The 18213-nt window shown below is 48.8% G+C and overlaps 9 protein-coding genes across 9 annotated transcripts; 3 read left to right on the top strand and 6 right to left on the bottom strand.

The window, feature by feature from the left end:
* Positions 1-10: 10 nt before the first annotated feature.
* On the bottom strand, positions 11-816 carry POJ06DRAFT_283171 (uncharacterized protein; the record flags this gene model as incomplete). Its single annotated transcript, XM_056190092.1, has 4 exons — positions 11-76; positions 150-278; positions 331-718; positions 752-816. 4 exons carry the CDS (start codon positions 814-816, stop codon positions 11-13), a joined length of 648 nt encoding a protein of 215 aa, XP_056041241.1.
* An 819-nt stretch (positions 817-1635) lies between these two features.
* POJ06DRAFT_240314 (ribosomal protein S25) lies at positions 1636-2019 on the bottom strand (the record flags this gene model as incomplete). Its single annotated transcript, XM_056186084.1, has 2 exons — positions 1636-1664; positions 1719-2019. The coding sequence occupies 2 exons, from the start codon at positions 2017-2019 to the stop codon at positions 1636-1638; spliced, it is 330 nt and encodes a 109-aa protein (XP_056041240.1).
* Positions 2020-2355: 336 nt separating this feature from the next.
* Positions 2356-3736, top strand: POJ06DRAFT_260097 (uncharacterized protein). Its single transcript, XM_056188444.1, has 2 exons — positions 2356-3082; positions 3131-3736. Exons 1-2 carry the CDS (start codon positions 2377-2379, stop codon positions 3520-3522), a joined length of 1098 nt encoding a protein of 365 aa, XP_056041239.1. The 5' UTR covers positions 2356-2376; the 3' UTR covers positions 3523-3736.
* Positions 3737-3757: 21 nt separating this feature from the next.
* On the top strand, positions 3758-4640 carry POJ06DRAFT_22188 (mitochondrial outer membrane translocase complex, subunit Tom22). Its single transcript, XM_056185634.1, has 2 exons — positions 3758-4319; positions 4376-4640. Exons 1-2 carry the CDS (start codon positions 3939-3941, stop codon positions 4397-4399), a joined length of 405 nt encoding a protein of 134 aa, XP_056041238.1. The 5' UTR covers positions 3758-3938; the 3' UTR covers positions 4400-4640.
* POJ06DRAFT_22191 (uncharacterized protein) lies at positions 4612-6756 on the bottom strand. The gene has a single exon (XM_056185636.1). The coding sequence runs from the start codon at positions 6600-6602 to the stop codon at positions 4881-4883; it is 1722 nt and encodes a 573-aa protein (XP_056041237.1). The 5' UTR covers positions 6603-6756; the 3' UTR covers positions 4612-4880.
* A 50-nt stretch (positions 6757-6806) lies between these two features.
* POJ06DRAFT_260092 (uncharacterized protein) lies at positions 6807-9099 on the top strand. The gene is made up of 2 exons (XM_056188443.1): positions 6807-7215; positions 7444-9099. The coding sequence occupies exons 1-2, from the start codon at positions 6992-6994 to the stop codon at positions 8882-8884; spliced, it is 1665 nt and encodes a 554-aa protein (XP_056041236.1). The 5' UTR covers positions 6807-6991; the 3' UTR covers positions 8885-9099.
* On the bottom strand, positions 9065-10272 carry POJ06DRAFT_22160 (PQ loop repeat-domain-containing protein). The gene is made up of 2 exons (XM_056185628.1): positions 10053-10272; positions 9065-10003 (listed from the first exon to the last, which is right to left on the bottom strand). Exons 1-2 carry the CDS (start codon positions 10077-10079, stop codon positions 9245-9247), a joined length of 786 nt encoding a protein of 261 aa, XP_056041235.1. The 5' UTR covers positions 10080-10272; the 3' UTR covers positions 9065-9244.
* Positions 10273-12280: 2008 nt separating this feature from the next.
* POJ06DRAFT_201723 (uncharacterized protein) lies at positions 12281-15427 on the bottom strand (the record flags this gene model as incomplete). Its single annotated transcript, XM_056185248.1, has 4 exons — positions 12281-12891; positions 12978-13957; positions 14017-14165; positions 14216-15427. The coding sequence occupies 4 exons, from the start codon at positions 15425-15427 to the stop codon at positions 12281-12283; spliced, it is 2952 nt and encodes a 983-aa protein (XP_056041234.1).
* A 187-nt stretch (positions 15428-15614) lies between these two features.
* POJ06DRAFT_22010 (uncharacterized protein) lies at positions 15615-18057 on the bottom strand. The gene is made up of 9 exons (XM_056185603.1): positions 17838-18057; positions 17521-17763; positions 17407-17464; positions 17254-17344; positions 17103-17203; positions 16934-17047; positions 16788-16881; positions 16657-16731; positions 15615-16607 (listed from the first exon to the last, which is right to left on the bottom strand). The coding sequence occupies exons 1-9, from the start codon at positions 17966-17968 to the stop codon at positions 15796-15798; spliced, it is 1719 nt and encodes a 572-aa protein (XP_056041233.1). The 5' UTR covers positions 17969-18057; the 3' UTR covers positions 15615-15795.
* Between the last annotated feature and the right edge of the window lie 156 nt (positions 18058-18213).

The following is an 18213-nucleotide window of genomic DNA, read 5'->3' as shown; positions in this document are numbered from 1 at the left end:
AGATATCAGATTATTGCCTAGTGTTACCCGGTTCCTCTAATGGTGGGAAATATTTCGGAATCGTCCTTCTATAGACCTATGTGTAGCAAAAACTATTAGTAAGGTTCTGTTTTCTATATCAGAATAGTATGTCGTAATCGCAACTATACCTCTTCATCCTCATTGCCAAATAATACGAATATTACCCTCCCAAGCGTCTGCCCATCCTCACTCAGCAAAAATTGCCGGACAGAGTTGAGAGCAATTGGCATAGCTTCCTTCACAGGAAACCCGAATATCTAATGCATTGTCAGCATCACTCGCATTACTCGGTTAAAATCATGCGCATACGCCAGTACTGATCGAGGGGAACGCAACCGTGTTGACGCCGTTCTCTACCGCAACCTGCAAACTCCTTACATAGCAACTTTCAAGTAACCTATTGGCGTCTTTCTTGTCATGCTGATGGTACACAGGACCAACAGTGTGAATGACATGCTTAGCAGGTAACATATATCCTTTCGTGATCTTTGCGTCCCCAGTCCGGCAACCATTTAGCGTAAGTGATTCTGCGAGCAGCTGCGGCCCTGCCGCGGCTTGAATCGCGCCGTCGACACCTCCTCCGCCTGAGAGTCTATTGTTGGCAGCATTTACTATTGCGTCGGCGGCAATTTTAGTGATGTCGTAGCGTAGGACGGATACTTTTCGGTTCAAACCGGAGGATGTGTGGCAGATTCCACTTAGATCGCGGTGGAGACTGTGACGAGCGTACTCATCGAATAAAGTCGGGATATCAGATACGTTAAGGACCTCTCTTGATACTCTTCGCGCCGCCATTTCTCGTTGCCCTGTACTAGTTTCCTGAGGTGTACTAGTTTCCTGAGTGTATGGAGTTCTCGAAGACGAGCGAGAGTGGCATGACGTCAGTCATGTGACTTACAAGCCACGCTACGATCTAGGCAACGTGGGTCAAGAATCCAGCAATACCATTACTGGCAATTACTCAACAACTATAGTTCTGACAAGTTGTGAATTCTACTATGTGACACCGGCTCTAATTTGCCGTGGATATCGATTGTAATATCGCAAATCAATCTCCTGACGTGGAAACCCTGAGCCCATACTGATGGCAGTTGGTTGGGCATCAATAATTCATACGCCACATGATGTACAGCTAGTTAGCGAAGTGAACAAATATGTTTGGTGAATCCTGGTCCGACAGATTGGAAGGCAGTCAAGCAAGATTCGCGAATGCAAACAAGCAAGATGTGAAATATCTCAAGGATCCGAGATCACCACTCGACGAGTTGACTTCATGTTGTTTGGTTGAGTGTGGTGATCAATGTGTTTGCGAAATGCAGAGGATATCTTGCAATTGGGCGAAGTTCCAAAGCTGAACTGGCACGAATGCAACAATCAGAAACACCGTAGACTTTCGACTGTATATCCAGTGACATCGTTTTCCATCTGAGAGGTAGTGCGTAGGACATATATTTATACAAAGAGTATATTACATTAAGCTTAGCATTTCATCAAACGCTAAAGCCATGCACAAATAGCTTTACTCCGTTTTGGAAAGTTGTACTAACCCTTGTACTAAACTTCCTGCCCGTGAATTATCCCTTTTTTTTAATTGTGATGTGATGGTCAGGTCGTCTACTCATCAACAGCCGCAACAGCCCGAGCTAGAAAGCGCCATTAGCAATTGTCCAACAGCTAGATTACTCGTAAAGACATACTGTAGGTCAACTGCTTGCTGTGTCCAACAATCTGCTTAATAGTACCTCTGGCCTCCAGCTCCCTCAACGCCGCGCGGGCGACAGATCCGTTCACCTTCATACGGTCAACAAGCACACTGACAGTGACGAGTTTGTAAGTCGCAACATCCTTGACAAGCTTGTCGTAGGTAGGCTGGTCGAGAGTAACGGCGTGCTGGGCCTTGTCCTTAACCTTTCCCTTCGACCATTTCTTCTTGGTCTTCTTGCCGCCAGAGGACGCGGCGGCTGCGATCTGGGCTTTTGACTGCTTTGCTGGGGGCATCTAATGTCATGCGTTAACACCCAATTCGGAGCAAGATCTAGAATGTGTGAATGCATATTTATCTAAAGAATACTCACATTGGATGCGTCTATGTGCTCAGAGCCTATGTGCACAATATCTGTTTGACTCCCTTTTATCAAGCTATGATTGCAGCATTGCCTTTGTGTGGAGCTTCGCACAGTTTTCGGCTTGACTTTGTCGTGACTGCTAAATATAAAGCCGGGTAAACTGGAGCTAGGGTTCTGAGCCCTGATCAAGCTACTGTTGGGTTAGGGCTGAACTGTCGCGCACTCAGGATATTAGATTGAACCTCCTTGGTGTGGGATATAGCGGGCAAAGTAATCTTTAGAGGCCACCATGGACTTTTCTGCTCTCCTGGCCAAAGAGATTGCCAAGAAGAAAGAAGCGGCGACCGTGACTGCAAGCAAGAACGAGAATGGCGCGAGTCATAAGCCGGCGGGATCGGACACGCCTCGGTTCATTCGACGGGGCGATGTTGAGCATGCTCGTGAGCAGGCGTATCTTGCGGAGAAAGCGAAACGGGAGGAAGATAAGCGGCTAGAACACGAGAAGCGGCGCCGAGAGCAGCAGGATGAGGATGGACGACGGGAGCGGAAACGGCGAGAGGCAGAGCAGAAGTATTTGGAAAAGAAGAGGGCCAGGGAAGAGCAAGAGGAATTCGAGAAGCAAAAGAAATTGAAGAATAAAAATCGCGCGAATACAAAATCACCGACTCCTGATGCTAGAGAGGGCACTGCTGATGCCGAGGAGCTTGCAAAGCTGACAGAATTGACTGAGGAGGATATGCTTGTTCGGTTACGCAAGTTGCGCGAACCTGCTCGGTATTTCGGAGAGTCTGACAAATCAAGACTACGCAGACTACGTAGGGCAGAAAGGAGAGCTGAAACTTCAGATGAGGTAATTGAGGAGCTGTTGGCTACTATTAATCACAATATTGTTGGACAAGACGTGAAGACAGATCGGCCAAAGGTATATCTGCAATTGGAGAAATACTTTCGATATCTTCTGAAAGAATGGGAACGCGTTCTTGTTACGAGAGATGGTAATGCGCGAAGCGGTGCTATTTATTTCATTGACTGACAATTAGTAGATACGCCAGATCAGGCATTCGAAACTCTATCCCAAACAAAGGGCTATCTCCAGCCTCTCTTTGAGCAGCTCCGCAAGAAAAACCTTCATGAGCAAATATATCCCAGCCTAGCGACATTAATGATATATCTGCAGCAGCGGAAATACCGCGACGCGAATGACACCTACCTAAAGCTGAGTATCGGCAACGCAGCGTGGCCTATCGGTGTCACAGCCGTCGGCATTCATGAACGTAGTGCGCGGGAGAGAATTACCGGACAAGATGTCGATGGAAAATTAGGCAAGAGTTCAGTACAGATCGCGCATGTCATGAGTGATGAGAAAACTAGAAAATGGTTGACGGCCGTGAAGAGATTGATAACATTTTCGGAGAGCCAGTGGCCTGAGGATTAATATAGCAAGATCACAAGTATGGATCTGGCGTATTGGTGTTTATATGGGCTCTATGTAAGATAGCGGCGTAAATATGATAATACATGCACTACAACCTACGTCGAATTATCAATCTCGAGTGCCATATTCTTGTGATCTTAGACGCCTAGTATACTATAGGATGTTTACTGGATCTAACATAGAAATACGCATCTGTCGGGGAAATGTGCTCTGGTTGAGGGTTGGGGGGCGGAAATGAATTTTGAGTTCAAACCACCGCCGCACCTTTCGCTTTTTCGATTCACCAAAACGCCAGTACTTTTTCTCCCATCGACTGTCTGAATTCGCGATATCATCCACAAGATCAACGCTCGCCACGCCACAACACAAACCTCAGATCACAAATTAATTTTGCTGTACAATATTAGCACCTCACAATGGTTAAAATCACACCAGTTAGCGTAACTGACGAACAGACCACGGACGTTCAATATGACGAACGCGACGAAGACTACTCCGACATCAGCGACTCTGGGTCCGAGGTGTCCGACTTTGAAGATGACGAGAACGACATCGCGAACGAGACACTCACCGACAGAATTATTGCCCTGAAAGACATCGTCCCGCCACAGTATCGGCCGATGTTTTCTGACGCGTACGGAAAGGCGCAGGGTGCGCTTGAGTGGTCATTTAAAGCGGCCTGGGTCGTGACCACGAGCGTCATGTTCCTTGCTGCGCCGTTTGCTCTGGTGGCCAACAGTAATATGGAGTCGTCGGCGGCACAGATGGGGATGCGACAGATGCAGGAGGCTAATGAGGTAAAGTTCTTCATAGATTGGTGACGGGGCTACTGAAGTTGTTAATTGTGATCTAGATAATCGCTCCTGGCGCAAATTGATGGATGAACTGTTGCAGTAATTCCTGCAAAAGGCTCCCCTATTATGATGTCTTTGTATAAATATATCCGTTTTAAGTCAAGATAAGAAGCGTATAGTAAGGTCACTTGCTGAACAATGGAAATGTCTCAACGAATCATACATTTAGTCGTATGAAGAAAAAGTATATACAATGTGACAACAACGAACACTAATGGATACCACACATCCAGAATCACGGCGAATGAGAAACTATCTACAACCTCTGCCACGCTACGAAATCTCCCAGCGTGATACTTGTCGGCTCTATCAATTCATGCCTCAATCAATTCGCATCATACTCAACAACTAGCATAACCATGTTCATGTCCCTGCCCAATGCGTAACAATATGTAGTATAGATGTGAAACGAAACAAATGGTTAATTCTAGATAACCGAAAAGTGTGACAAAATAACAATGAAAAAACAAAAACAACCGAAAAGCCATGCCATAGAAACCAAAACTAGACAACGTTAGCCATCGACGCAATTCGCTGCTGCCGTTTCAGTCTCTGTGCTTGTGACTTTTTGGATTTTGAAGGCCCTGGCGCCACAGATTCAGCCGCGGTTGGTACTACTTTGACCGAAGACGCTGCCGTCCCGGCATCTTCGTCCCGGGCGTGGATATCTGTAATTATTTCATGTGGCTGATCCTCTTCTCCAGGATCATGCGGCGTATTAACAGTCGTCTGTGGGACCTCGTCGGTTTCGGGCGCAATAGTTGAATTGGCATTAGCATTTGCGTTCGGAGCGACCGTCCCAGCGGCTGCTGCGCGACCCTTCTTTCCCTTCATCCTTGCCTTCTCCAACAATCGCTTCCGCTCCGCTCTGATCTTGCGTTCACGTCGCTCATTAACGTCGTACAATCGCATGAGATATACAGGCTGCATGCCAAATATGTCCTCAAACTCACAGAACTGGCAGATCCAAATCGGCTCGCCTGGTTTCGGTCGCGGACGGTGGCGCTGTCTGGGGGGGCGAGTTTGTGGAGTAAGTGGTTCGACTTTGTTGTATACGTCTGCATCCTCCGCCGGTGGCGGTGGTGCAAGAGGTGGCGGCGCTGCCTGCCACTGGCCGAGTGCACCGGCCTGCATGGACGACTGCAGAGCCACGGCATTGCGAGGCTGCTGCACGTTAACGTCGGCGGCCTGAATTTGAGCAGCGGCAGCGTGATCAAGCAACGGCGCTGCAGTTTTGACAAACTGCTCACCATTCATGATAGACTTTCGCTGAGCATCTTGTGCGTTTAGCGGCTTTGGAAGAGGAAATACAGACGCTGCAATAAGGTTGTGTCTGTATTGGATAGAAGCGGATATCGGCGACGGAAAAGAGAAGGCAAAGTATTTCAACGACGGCACCACAACACCGCTCTCCTTCCTGACCTGATCCTTGTGCGCACGAGTATCCTTTGATTTTGCAGGTTGAACGCCCACGTCCGTCTCTGATGTGAGTGGATCTGCGGCGAAAAATGTGCTGTGCGGGGACAGTGGTTTGAAGTGGTGATGGCTCACGTGGTGGTGCAAGTGCTCGAGCTGACGACGCAGACGCAACCGGGATTGGTGCCTGTCGACGATGAAGTAGAGCGAAGATGAGGTGGAGATATGACCGATGGTGACTGAGGAGGCCGGCATGGCCATCTGTGGCCGCAGAGACGTCGGGATCTTTCGCTTTTTCTTGTTTGACGAGATGCTCGCGCCGGGGGAATGGTAGTGGTGGTGATGATGGTGATGGTGATGATGGTGATGGAGATGATGCTGGTGGTGGTGGCCGTGCGGGTGCAAATCATGGTGATCTGCATCACTGACATTGCTACCGCAGTCGCCAGCTGTATCTGCGTTCTCGTCACTCTTTTCTGTGAGATTCTCAGCAGTGTCCGGCTGGTGCGCGGTGCAATAGACAACGTCGAGCGAATGGCGTACGAGGCAGTCGTGAGAGTGACCGTCATCGTCGCATGAAGAAGTGCTGTCGGACACTTCTTCGCGGTCATCGACGTAAAGATCGTGGACGAGGCAGTGGCTGTCATGGGACCCGAGACTTTCGAGGTCGTCGATATCTTCGTCCTCGTCTTCCGAGAGCGACGGCGGCGACACAGGGAGACGGAAGAGCTTCGGGGGTGGGGCTGGGAAGTCTGCGAGAGGCGCCGCTCGCCGGCCGCGCCTAGGCAGCGGCAGAATCGGGCGGTGCATATGGCCGAGACGATGGCGAGTCCAGGAAAGTGGCCGTTGTATGATATATGTTATAATGTACGATACGACGCAGTGAACAGCGGTGCGGACTGCGGAGTTCGTAGCAGTTTACAATCGAGCGGACCGAGTGACTGCTCGTGTTGGCTTTCTGCAGACGTACTCTCCAGCGCGGCCGGGTAAGAGATGCCCTGTACTTGCAGCGGTCGCCGTGAGAAATCAGTCGTCCTCGCGCCAAAGAGGTCCCAGCCCCGGTCTGCCGCCGGCCCACTCTTCTCTGGTTCTCCGTCTTCGTCTTTTCTCTCTCGACTGTTGGGCCATTCTCCTACACTCTGCTTCGTTTACTCTTCACAGACATCTGATCTACTCTACTTCCGTACCACAACCGCGCCATGCAGGACGCGACCGCTGAAATTACCCGCTGCATCTGCGGCCACGATGAGCTGCAGACCGACGATCCCGAAATCGACTCCGGCCTGTTTATCCAGTGCGACAAGTGCCAAGTCTGGCAACATGCTTACTGCGTCGGCATAGGCCCCGACGACAACCTCAGTGACGACTACGCCTGCGAAAAGTGCCGTCCGGAGCTGCATCTTATCGTTGTGCGGCCGACCGGGTATGTATCCTCATTACGTCCTGTGCAAGTGGCAGAGTGACAGCGGGTGGCAATGCTTATTGACGGTGCATTGACGGTGCGGTGGATGTCCCGTATGGTGGTTCGACGACTGAACCGAACCTTATCGACTTCGATCTGCCGAGAATCTGGTGGGGTCAGGCGTCGGACCCCTACCTTCGCATTATCCAATGTCACTCTAACTTTCTAGGTAATGCTAACAGTATGCAGCAAAACATCAAAATATATCCCTCTTCTCGAAGCAAAACAGCCACGCCCAAAGGAACGCTCATCCCGACACTCCTCTCGGTCCGACCAATCGTCCTCCCGAAGAACCAATGGTAGCTCTAGCAGCACCGCTAATGAATCCGCACATAAACGACGCTCGACATTAAATTCGCGAGACTCGGCCTATGAAGAGGTATTGCGACGTGTTTTAGAAGCGTCCGCGCACGAGACATCCGGTGGTGTGGGCGGGAGTGACACTGAGGGGACTAAATCCGGCCGGTCAATGCGAGGGAAGAAACGTGTTGCGCAGGCCGCCTTCGAGGATGATGAGCAGGATGACGACGTTAAACGTGAAGATGACAATGATGATGACGAGGAGATGCGCCAGCACCGGCGGCGGCGGATAAATGGATCCAAGCACACCCACGATGATGATGATGACAGTAGGAGCAGCGAGGACATGAAAACAAACGACAAGAAAGTGAAAGATGCGAATGCCGAGAATGGAATCGATGATGAAGACGCCGAAGAAATCAACGACGACGGCGAAGATAACGAGGAAGATATTTCTGACGATGTTGCGGCGCGACGTTCGCAACGGATCGGACCCAAGAAATCATCAACAAGTAAGCGCGACCGAGTCAAGAGATCGCAGGCGACTCAGTCGCCGACAGAGACCGCGGATGAAAACCCGTCTTCGAGACGGTCACGTAGCAACCGGACGACTACCTCGTCGAAAAAGAACTCGCGAACGAAAGGGTCACCAGACGAGAACGAGAACGAGGATGAAGACGAGGACGCAGATTCTGAAGGAAATTTAAAGACCCTTGCATCGCCGGACGACCTACCATCCGGTGTTGGCACTGGGGTGGATACACCGGACGAGAAACCCGTCAGCTCGAGCCGGAAAGAGAATGACGACGAGGACAGTGCAAAACTGTCTGCTAAAGACAAGCCATCTCCGGCGCCGACATTGTCTAGCCAAGCTCAATCGCGCAGTCGACGTTCACGCAAGCAGCAGGTGAATCTAGACAGGGATGACGACACCGACACATCGACGGCGACTGGTCATGCCGGCTCGGTTGGCGCTGCGGTCGAGAAGCCGTCAAAGCCGCGGATTCCGCAAAGCAAGTCGAGTATCGCGGAGATGCGAAAACGGGTCGCGGCAATTCTCGAGTTTATTGGCCGCACGCAGGTCGACATGGCGATCGAGCAAGACGAACGCAAGAAGCTGTACGCGCAACGCCGCAGACCCGGGTCTTCCTCGTCATCGTCATTTTTGACGTCGACTGGCGTGACAAGCAACACTGCTGTAACCACAGATGTAGACGAAGTCGACACGCTTTTTGGAACGCAAAAGATTAGTCTCGAGATGATGGACGGTCTCACACGCAAACTCCTGATATGGGAGCGGCAATTTGGACGACACGGCGACAGAAATTGACTTTTACATCGTGTCTATTGTTGCTCATTGCAGAGAGGATAGGTTGTTGTTATACTGCGGTTTATGGATTGGGATATGTCTTGTAACATACGGTTTGCTACTTTTCGGTGTTTTAATAGTGTAATAGGCGGTGGGACGGAAATGGCTGGTACGATACATTGGTGTATGAGTAGGATAATTGCTCTAAAATTTTGGTTTGGAAATGAAGTGAGGTGATGTCTTCTATTAAGATACGTGCAACCAATTTAGAACCGATTGACCAATGTGAACAAAGCCAATTATAAATGCAATGCCAAACCGAACCCAAAATTAAAACTATGTACAATCTTCCGGCGCCGAAAGACATGTTCTGCGGCAGTTTCATTGTCGCTCAACCTGCTTAACCGCCCCTTCACTCAGACTTCGAGACTTCTCGACATCAGTGTCAGTCCTCTCAAGATATCGGCCGATCCTCAACCACCACACAAAATGCGACGCAACAATCCCAGCCTCCATAAATGGCACCAGAAGGTAGAGCACCATGCCCAAATAATCATTTTGCTCCGGATTGCCGTCCTCATCGGTCTGAGGAAACAATAAACTGGCAAAGGATAAGATCGCGCCAGTACTATCTATCGCCAAGAAAAAAAAGTTGATACCAACCACTTGCCCTTGTCGTCGCCAGAGCTCAAAATACGGCGGCACGAGACCAATGACGATGAGTAGTGCAGCGATGATGCCGATAAGCAGGAGCGGCCAGCATATTGAGGTCTTGTTGCTGTCGCATAAGGCGGAATTCTGAAGCGAGATTATAACTGCAACTTGAAGACCGGCGCTGAACGCGCCAGTGAGCGAGACAATGACTAGAGTTTTTATGAACGAAAACCTGGAGCCGTAGTAGAGACACTGCGCCCATGTCACGAGCGAGAGAAACGTGAAGACCTCGGGCTGGATCATGAGCGGAACATTAGGTCGCTGGATGAGGAAGTACATGCCAAATAGAACGCCGGCGAAAGCCCAGAGAAGGAGCATGAGCTGCGGCAGGCCTTCGGTCGACTTTCGCCGGTAATTAGTGTAGATTTGTGGGAGCAGCTGGACGCACCAAAGAATAGTTCCAATCGTGCCCAAGGCCGTCGCAACCTGCCGTTGTTAGCCTGATTAGCGGATGCTATGGACAAACAGAATATACCTTGTTGTTGTAGTCGTTGTCTGTCATGTTGTTTGTCAATGTGGATATCTCGATGCCGGGCGGGATTGCAAGGAATATAAAGCACAAGCATATCCATATCCGACGAGTAAGAAAGATTCAGCGAGCAGAGGAGATTAACGAGACCGAACGGGATACAAGGACCGCTTTAAGGAGTCCGGAGCGGTGATGTACAGACGCGTGGTCGATGCTTTGGTGGCTCCTTGTTACGGGCATAACCAAGGATATAGGATGACGTCTGCCCTTTTGTATTAGACGGCACCAGACCCAACGTTTTTGACACCACCGAGATTTGATGGACTGGCAAGAGACAAGAACAACGTCCGATCTCAGTCCGCCACATCTCGAATCTGACATGGTTAGTGTCATTTAGTGTCATTCGTGCCGGTGAACATATGTGGCCGTCCCACTCCAATCGAACTTGCACTTTTGCACGTTTTCTGTATGAATCTCACCGCCGAGTTAGTTGCGGAGGTCATTCTGCAGAATCCGGAGTTGTCTCATGGGGAGGCATGAAGTTGACAAGCGCCAGTGGAGAAACCGCCACACGACGCCACTGACCATGAACTGAGATGTGAAGATACCTGTACCGATTGGTATTCGCGCCGCTCCGGATCTGGCGAAGGCGCCGTTCGCTGACGTTATGCACGGTAACTAACATTTCCTAACAGCGAGCTATGTGACGTCAGGTGTCTATGGCGGACGGGATATTTTTGCTGTTTCTGGCATCAGCCGAGCTTAACGTGATTAACCTTGCGCCACACTCTCGCTTCGGCTTTGTCCTGCATTCGAAACCCCTGAATTTCTTGGCGCCATGCTCGGCTAATAACGGGCACGGCCCAATTGCTCGATTACTGTAGCTCTGTTTCTTTCGACGGACTGAGTTTGATCCTGGCAGCAACCATCGCATTTCGATCAATCTGCGCCTAGGTTGCCTGAACTTCAGTACTTAGTGAATCTGGTCCGCTATGGCTTGAGTTATTACCATCACCGCACAAATCATTGTCGCGTTACATCTGCGTCGAAAGCAGCTGCCTTGTCAAAAATTGTAGGAGTATATAATCGGGCAGTCCTGCTGTAGTATATGCGAGCGGGTCTCCATTACTCCGGTTTCTGCTGCTGCGCTACTGATGGTCATTACACTGACCCTTCGTTCCGCGGATAAACTTACGTCATAGTATTCGGTTCAATCTTCAGTATTCACGGATTAGGTTAAGAGATCCCTTGCATGCGCTTATCATGGCATGCGTCAAATCATTAATTTATTAAGTCTGCAAGGAACGGAGAGTCTCAGCGGGTGACGATCCATACTTTTTAGTAGTAAATTTCATTGCTTGTACCAGAGCGTTCTGATCACTTTAGTTGTCTCCATTCCTCAGCCATTGCTGTCGCGACGTAGTATTTCGATAAGTCTCAGGCTCGGCAAATCTCATTCGTAAAAGGCAGTGTCATACCAGTCCACTCGGTCCCAAAGTCGTCCAAGGAAGCGAATATTCCCGAAACTCGGCTACCACCTGCTAATATGGGTGCTACAAACAGGGGCGGCGACGTCCTCCCATTCGGAGTAGTCTAAAAGCTCTTCGTCGGAAAGATAGTTCATCTTGAAAATGTATTGTTGTCTACTTTTCTATCTAAGTCATAGCCCCGCTGCATCGCTCACGCAGCCTGCTACCCGACGATTCTCGGGCGACCCCCTTCCGGGGTGCCCCTCAACATTGGTCCCGAGACCTGTTGGTTGCGGAGTCGGAAGCTAGGTGCGGGGAAGACATCCCACGATGGAAATGCGGGATGGTCTTGACAACGCTGTCGAGACGCTAACCCTTTTTGGTCATACAACTCGACAATCACAGCTTCACTTAGTTCGAATTTCTGATTTCTAAGCCAACACCAATACCTTCATCCTCTACAGGGCAGGACGGCTGTTTCATCGTTGTAAATATAATCAGGAAAAGCGTAGTTTATTCTTATATCGCAAATTATCTCTAATCAAATAGAGTGTGAATAGCCAGACAAGGGCAAATCTCGGGTCTGCTAATTCAGGCATCTCCACTGCGAGGCTTACCATTAGTTATGAGCACGAGATATAATATCTTCACTTTCATGCATAGCATTACCAAATGGTTTCAACTTTGTTGTCAGAGTATCGTAACACTGACCCTCTTGCACCCACTTCCAAACCCCGAGAGCAATGCGCCGCAGGTAAAGGAACGTCAGGATTCGTTGACGTATCTGGCAGTCGCTTCGATCCTAAACTCACCAGTAGAGATTACCGTATGCACCAGTCGACTTTGAATGCACGCCCCCTGCATGATAACGACGTCTCCATGGTCCAGCTCCAGCTGCAAAATTGTCTTGCATCTACTCCCACTGACGCCTGATGGATTCAGAGCGAGTGGAATATTGCCGTCATCAGTAGTAATATCGGACACTAACAACATATCAACATCATCCGCCTCGATCCTCTCGTTTAATATAGCCTCGTTCGGCATTTCGTTGTTGAGTACATTCTCAACCTTCTTTCGAAATTTCATAATCGCTCGCGACCCTAGTGAGACACTGGCGATAGTCTGGCCGAAATCAGGCACGGAATCGCTATGATGGCCGATTTTTTGGGACCCGAAGTATGCAGTGCTAAGAACTTCGTTAAATTGATCACAAAACGGAATGCGTTCCACGCGAAGTATGGCATGGACATAATTAAGAACCATCGGAATTGCTTTTGGACAGAGGTGAAATGGTGTGTATTCGGGTATCGTTTCGGTAACCTTGCAATGTGCGCTGGCGTAATGTGCGAAATACGGCGCTAGAGTGCGCGAACCGACTATTTAAAAATTCGTTAGCTGGCTACTATTCAGATTATATAGAGCGTTGATTCAAAAATATAAACTAAGAGCAGGAATGGTGTACACTTCGTAGTTTTCCATGGATATCGGTGGAAGATCGACATGGCAGCCTTGTACTCTTTGAATATAGCATCAGGCCCCTCTGGCAAATTGCACAAAGTCTTATTCGGGATCACGTGGTAAATTGCGCCACCACCTAGGTCATTAACCTCATATTTCATAACGCGGTAGCAACCCTGGATACTAAAATCCATAGTATGGCTGTATGCGGACACAATGCTTTCGTCTAGAACGACGTCGGTGGAAATTGGTGCACCGGTGTACGTCGGATACAACCCACCTCGGTCGTGTTTAGAGAGATAGCTGTCGATACGATCCAGGATAAGCAATTTCTCGTGACAGCCTGGAGAGTTGCATATCCATCCCTCCCATGCCTGCCGACAATTCAGCTTTCCACAGTTATGACAGTGCCAACCACTAACGGACAAAGCGTCTCGGACATGCGGTAATGCACGCAGATCGAATGGTATCGGTCCTTGATATTCGCCTCTCCGCATGGCAAGGAACTCTTCGTTATACTGCAGGTCATCAGGGGGACTCTGCCCTTTGACTTTCCAAAATTGAGGACACTCCCCGTTCAGACACATATAACCCTGCTTGTAGACTTGCGGAAATTCCTTCGCGCAGTCTGAACATCCTCGCGCTCCGATCTTCGACATTGGACGGTCCAGAATTATTTCACTCTGCGGATTATGCCACCATGGTTTAGCGGTCCTATCAATCCTCTCAAAACGAAACTTCCAAAGTTTAAGTCCAGTAGATTGGTCCAAATCCACCCACGCATGTGTCACAAGAAACCAATCCATGACACAATATCTATGAGGCACATTTACTGGCGAAACCGGACAGTTGCTTCCCAAAATCAGGACAAGAGGTGTGGCGCGCTTTTGATTCGAGAGCAGTGCTTTGATGGCTTCGGCGGTAGATTCATCTGAACTTTGAATTTGGCTTCCTCCTGAATTGCTGGTGACCAGATTCCGACCACTACCATACAACCTAAGCTTTTTTTTCAGCGCTGCGACCATTACGTTCGGCTGACTTACCAATGCAAGATTACTACATTGTCGCCAATGTAATCTCTCGGAGTTCCGAACCCGTCTATTAAATAACCAAAGGCGACACCGTTATATATATAACATCCAGAATGGAACCTTCGGAAAAGAGGGAATGATTCACAAAGCTCTTGACGTGTCTAAATATAGGTCAGTTGGCGATATGATGTGCAAAGAGAGAAGCACATACGTCACACCACATGGGAACTGGCATTGTAGGGCTCTCCTTTTCGGACAACCCCGCAATGGGCGCGCCGGTCGCCCGAGTGATAGACATTGCAGTTGATGTGGCGATAGGAGTCAATGTAGGTACTTGACTAGGACTCATCTCCATAGCTGAAGTTGTTGGCAGAGTTGCAACATTTGGAATTTTGTCAAAAGCTCCGATTGGCTCGAGAGCACGATAGGTGCTTCTAGCGTCGAAATCATGCATTTTCACCACTGGCTCCAAAATCCTGACCTTACGCGCTTCCCCTTTCTCAGAAGAAGAAAAACGCATGTGCTTGACTAAGACATTGTGCTGTGGCCGAATTTTAGGAATCTCTGACTGACTTAGGATACACTGCGAATTTTCGGTTAAACCATCGCTGATGACATCGGATACTATCGTAGGGCTGCAGTGCGCGAGCGGACTTGCAATCTGAGCGGCGATATTCGCTGACTTTGACAAGGATTCTCCGGCGCCGTATATGAATGGAATAGCTTCTAACTGCTTGTATATTCTTCGTGTATGTGCCTTCTTCGTCAAGGCTGTAGTTCCCAGAGCAAGGACAGGAGATTGAACCGCTGTGTCGCATGCCGCTGGACATGTCACGGATTGCCCTTGACGGGATGACTTCAAGCTCTCGGCTTGACTTAGTTCCGAGCAACGTCCCACCGGTTGTTCAAGCTCGCCACGCACTGGACACATTCGGTCATCTTGTGGCAGATTCTGCACGCAAATGGTGTCACTCAACGCCATTTGCTCACCCTTGTGTTGCAGAATAGAATTATGCCCACGCTTGACATTCGATGTAGAGACCCTCTTGATTGGCTCATAAACGTCGAACCTCCTCGATATCTTCGCCTGTCGGAGAGACACCGATTCGGATAGTACATATATAGTCGAATCTTCTTCCATCAACTTGCGAACAGGCTTGCCATTTCTCGTCGTCGCAGCACCTCTGTTGGAGTCAAGCTTTCTACTACTACTGCTACTGCCGCCCGACCTTTGTTCAATCTCTATCGACTGACGAGAGTTACTTAAGACGTCGCATTCTCTATTAATATTGGAAAGTGATGTACCGGGAACAGTTGTCGGAGAGTACGTGTCCTGCAGACTTTGCCTCATCATCAAGCGCGTACTTTGGCGCCTCGTATCCACCCACTTTGACTGGAATATTGCAAGATTATTCGCAGCCATAGCCATAAGTCCTGAAGGTTATCGTAATTGTGATATACTGTGGATGAAAGATGCAATTCTGAGGCCCTGGCCCGGTACTGTTCGTTCGTGGTCGATTTGATGAATTGGCAAAGATGCATGCAGTACCAGTCACTCTTTGGTCAAAAGGTCATCCCCTTACCCTGAGAAACTTGCTGCTCAGCACGCATAGCTATGTGAAAGCGTAATGACAATGACTGTGAACCCTTTAAACGCGTTTAAACGATATACAGAAGTAAAAACCAGGATTTACAGTGCACATCCATACTAATAGCTCCATCCGTCATCCATGCAGAGCCAAAGGCGTTGACATGTCCATAAAACTAGCGTTACATACAACTTCGAAGCATCTATAAGCCCAAATCAATGTCAATTTCAAACTCTGTGTTAGCGATGACATCGTCAACGGCGCTTAGTGGTTGCTTGGCTAACTTCTCTGTCAGCTTCTTCTTCTCTTCTTCAGCCTCGATCTCCGCTTCAATCTCATCGCCATTATGGGGATTGGCGACTACACCACTAGCTTCTTCTGCGGAATCGTAATACATTCGAGGATTCGTCTTCAACCTGCTAAACGGATCAGACGTAACTTGTGACTTGTTCGCCAACATCGCCTTCCGTCGCACTTCGGTTGCTTTGATTTCAGCTTTTCGAATTTCGTCTTGATTCGCACGACGATTTCGTTCGTTGACTTTAGCCAGCATTTGCAACGGCGACTCCAGAACAGTTGTTGATAATTTCACCGTCTGACGTTGGTCGATAGCTTTAATCTGACTATCAATCTCTGCGACCTCTTCCATATCACCATTGTTCATAGCAATTAATCGCTTCTGATTGAGCATCGTCTTTCGAATAACCGCATTTGTCGGTAGATTCGACGACAACAATTGACGAAGATCAATCATCGCGTTTATCTCATCCGGTGTAAGCGTCCGCTCGCGCATTTTCTGTAGTTGCTGGAACTTCGAGTCGACTAGTCTTTTGGATGGAAGTGACAATTTGTCGCTTGAGGCTGCGTTTTTCCAAGTATCGAATTCCTCCTCGGTGAAAGGTTTGTCGCTACAAACTCCCATCTCAAATATTTTTTCGCTGGACCCGTGAGTTACGAGTAGGCTTGAGCTCACCGTCCGGTTCATGAACGTGTATGTCTTGCTTTCAATGACAGCTGTGATTATTAGCCATGAGTGAGATTATACTACGTGCGTAGTATTTACCTTTAATTTGACACACACGATATATTTCCTTCTGTTTGTATTCATTGTAGCCGATATTTATACGCACAAAACAGTCTATGTCCAGTTAGTAATAGTAATTATGAGAATAGGATCATCCCAAGGCATCCTACCAACTGCACATCTGTCAAACTCTGGATAGTGGCAGTATTTGGCCAACAATGTCCGACCGATTCTAATTTTGTTGACGTCATCCACGGTTAGGTCCTGCAGCTCGGTTTAGTATCCATTTGGCGAATTTCCGGGAAGAGTAGCATACTTTGGGAGCGACTGTCTCCGCCCAGGCAACCTCGTCTTCAGCTTCAACTTCATCTTCGGCTTCTTCGTCTTCGTCATAGCGTAGCTTGGTACCGCCATAGTCATGATCCTCGCTCTACATAACGACCATTAGTATTGCAAATCGCAACTCGTTTCGTCATCTCGCTTACTCTTTGTCGTGCGCGGAAATTCTTCTCTTCACGCTTCTTCTTGAGTTCCGACAGCTGAGACCGCTTGCTTAAGGCCGCTTTTGGTGTATCACGCGTGGAACCTATCCCATGGTTAGTCCGGAACGAGGCGAATTATTCAAAATGATCATACTTCTAGTAACCGCCGTCGTCTTCTCTTTGCCCGCTCGCTTACTTTCCTTAAGACGCTGAGCGAGATATTTTCGCTCATTAAATCTTTGCATCTAATACCATCGTCAATATCTGTACTGTGATCTGCAACGACAACAGGGGAAAAAGTGCATACCTCTTGCGATCTTTCGAAAAGGATCTGCTCCCGTTCGAATTCACCAAGAGATTCCAACCTATACCGTCAGCGCCACTATTCAGTATCTGGCGATCTGCAGAAATGATATCTTACCAATTCATATCTTCCTTATTTTTATATTTCCCCTGCAATGGGTACGGATTGATGAATGTCTCGTCAAGGTCATCGTCATCGTCAGCGTTCCCATTCGCATATTCCTCATCATCACCGTTACGCTTCCCCCGTCCTCTCGACGACCGGCTTTTGGACACTTGGTCGTCAATCTCATCGTCAAACTCATCGCGATCGTCGTCGTCCTCTTCGGCCGAATGGATATCATCGTCGTCGCTCTCATCTCTGCAACAGGAAAAATCAACATATTTCCCTATCGCTCTCATTACAACTTCTACCTAAAAGTTACAATAGCCTACCTAATTTTCCGTCGCCGCTTAGACAACGTTGGTTTCCGCATTGTTCCGTTTCGTTTGCGGGATGTCCTCGTCGACGTGTCCTCCTCCACGCCTTCAGCAAGAGCGAGCAAATCCTCCTCAAGATCAGACATCGTGTCACAAATTAGCGTATATGTCGTCCAATCTATATCGTATGGATCAGTCGAATCGAGCGCTGTTGACTTGGTACTGATATGGCAAATGCTAGTCGCCGCTTTGTCCGTAAATCGAGTGGCCAAGTCTTAGAGTTTAGGTGCCGGGCATGCTCCGGTATTATGGACGCACACTATTATGCAAGCGACGTCTAATTTGGGGATCGGCCTATATATACGGGCGAGCCAAGGTTCAGAACCGGTTT

The sequence above is a fragment of the Lipomyces tetrasporus genome (assembly GCF_029532465.1).
Source record: "Lipomyces tetrasporus strain NRRL Y-64009 chromosome Unknown POJ06scaffold_10, whole genome shotgun sequence".
NCBI lineage: Eukaryota > Fungi > Ascomycota > Lipomycetes > Lipomycetales > Lipomycetaceae > Lipomyces > Lipomyces tetrasporus.
Note: the sequence above shows the minus strand (reverse complement) of the source record. Positions and strands in the feature narration are given on the sequence as shown.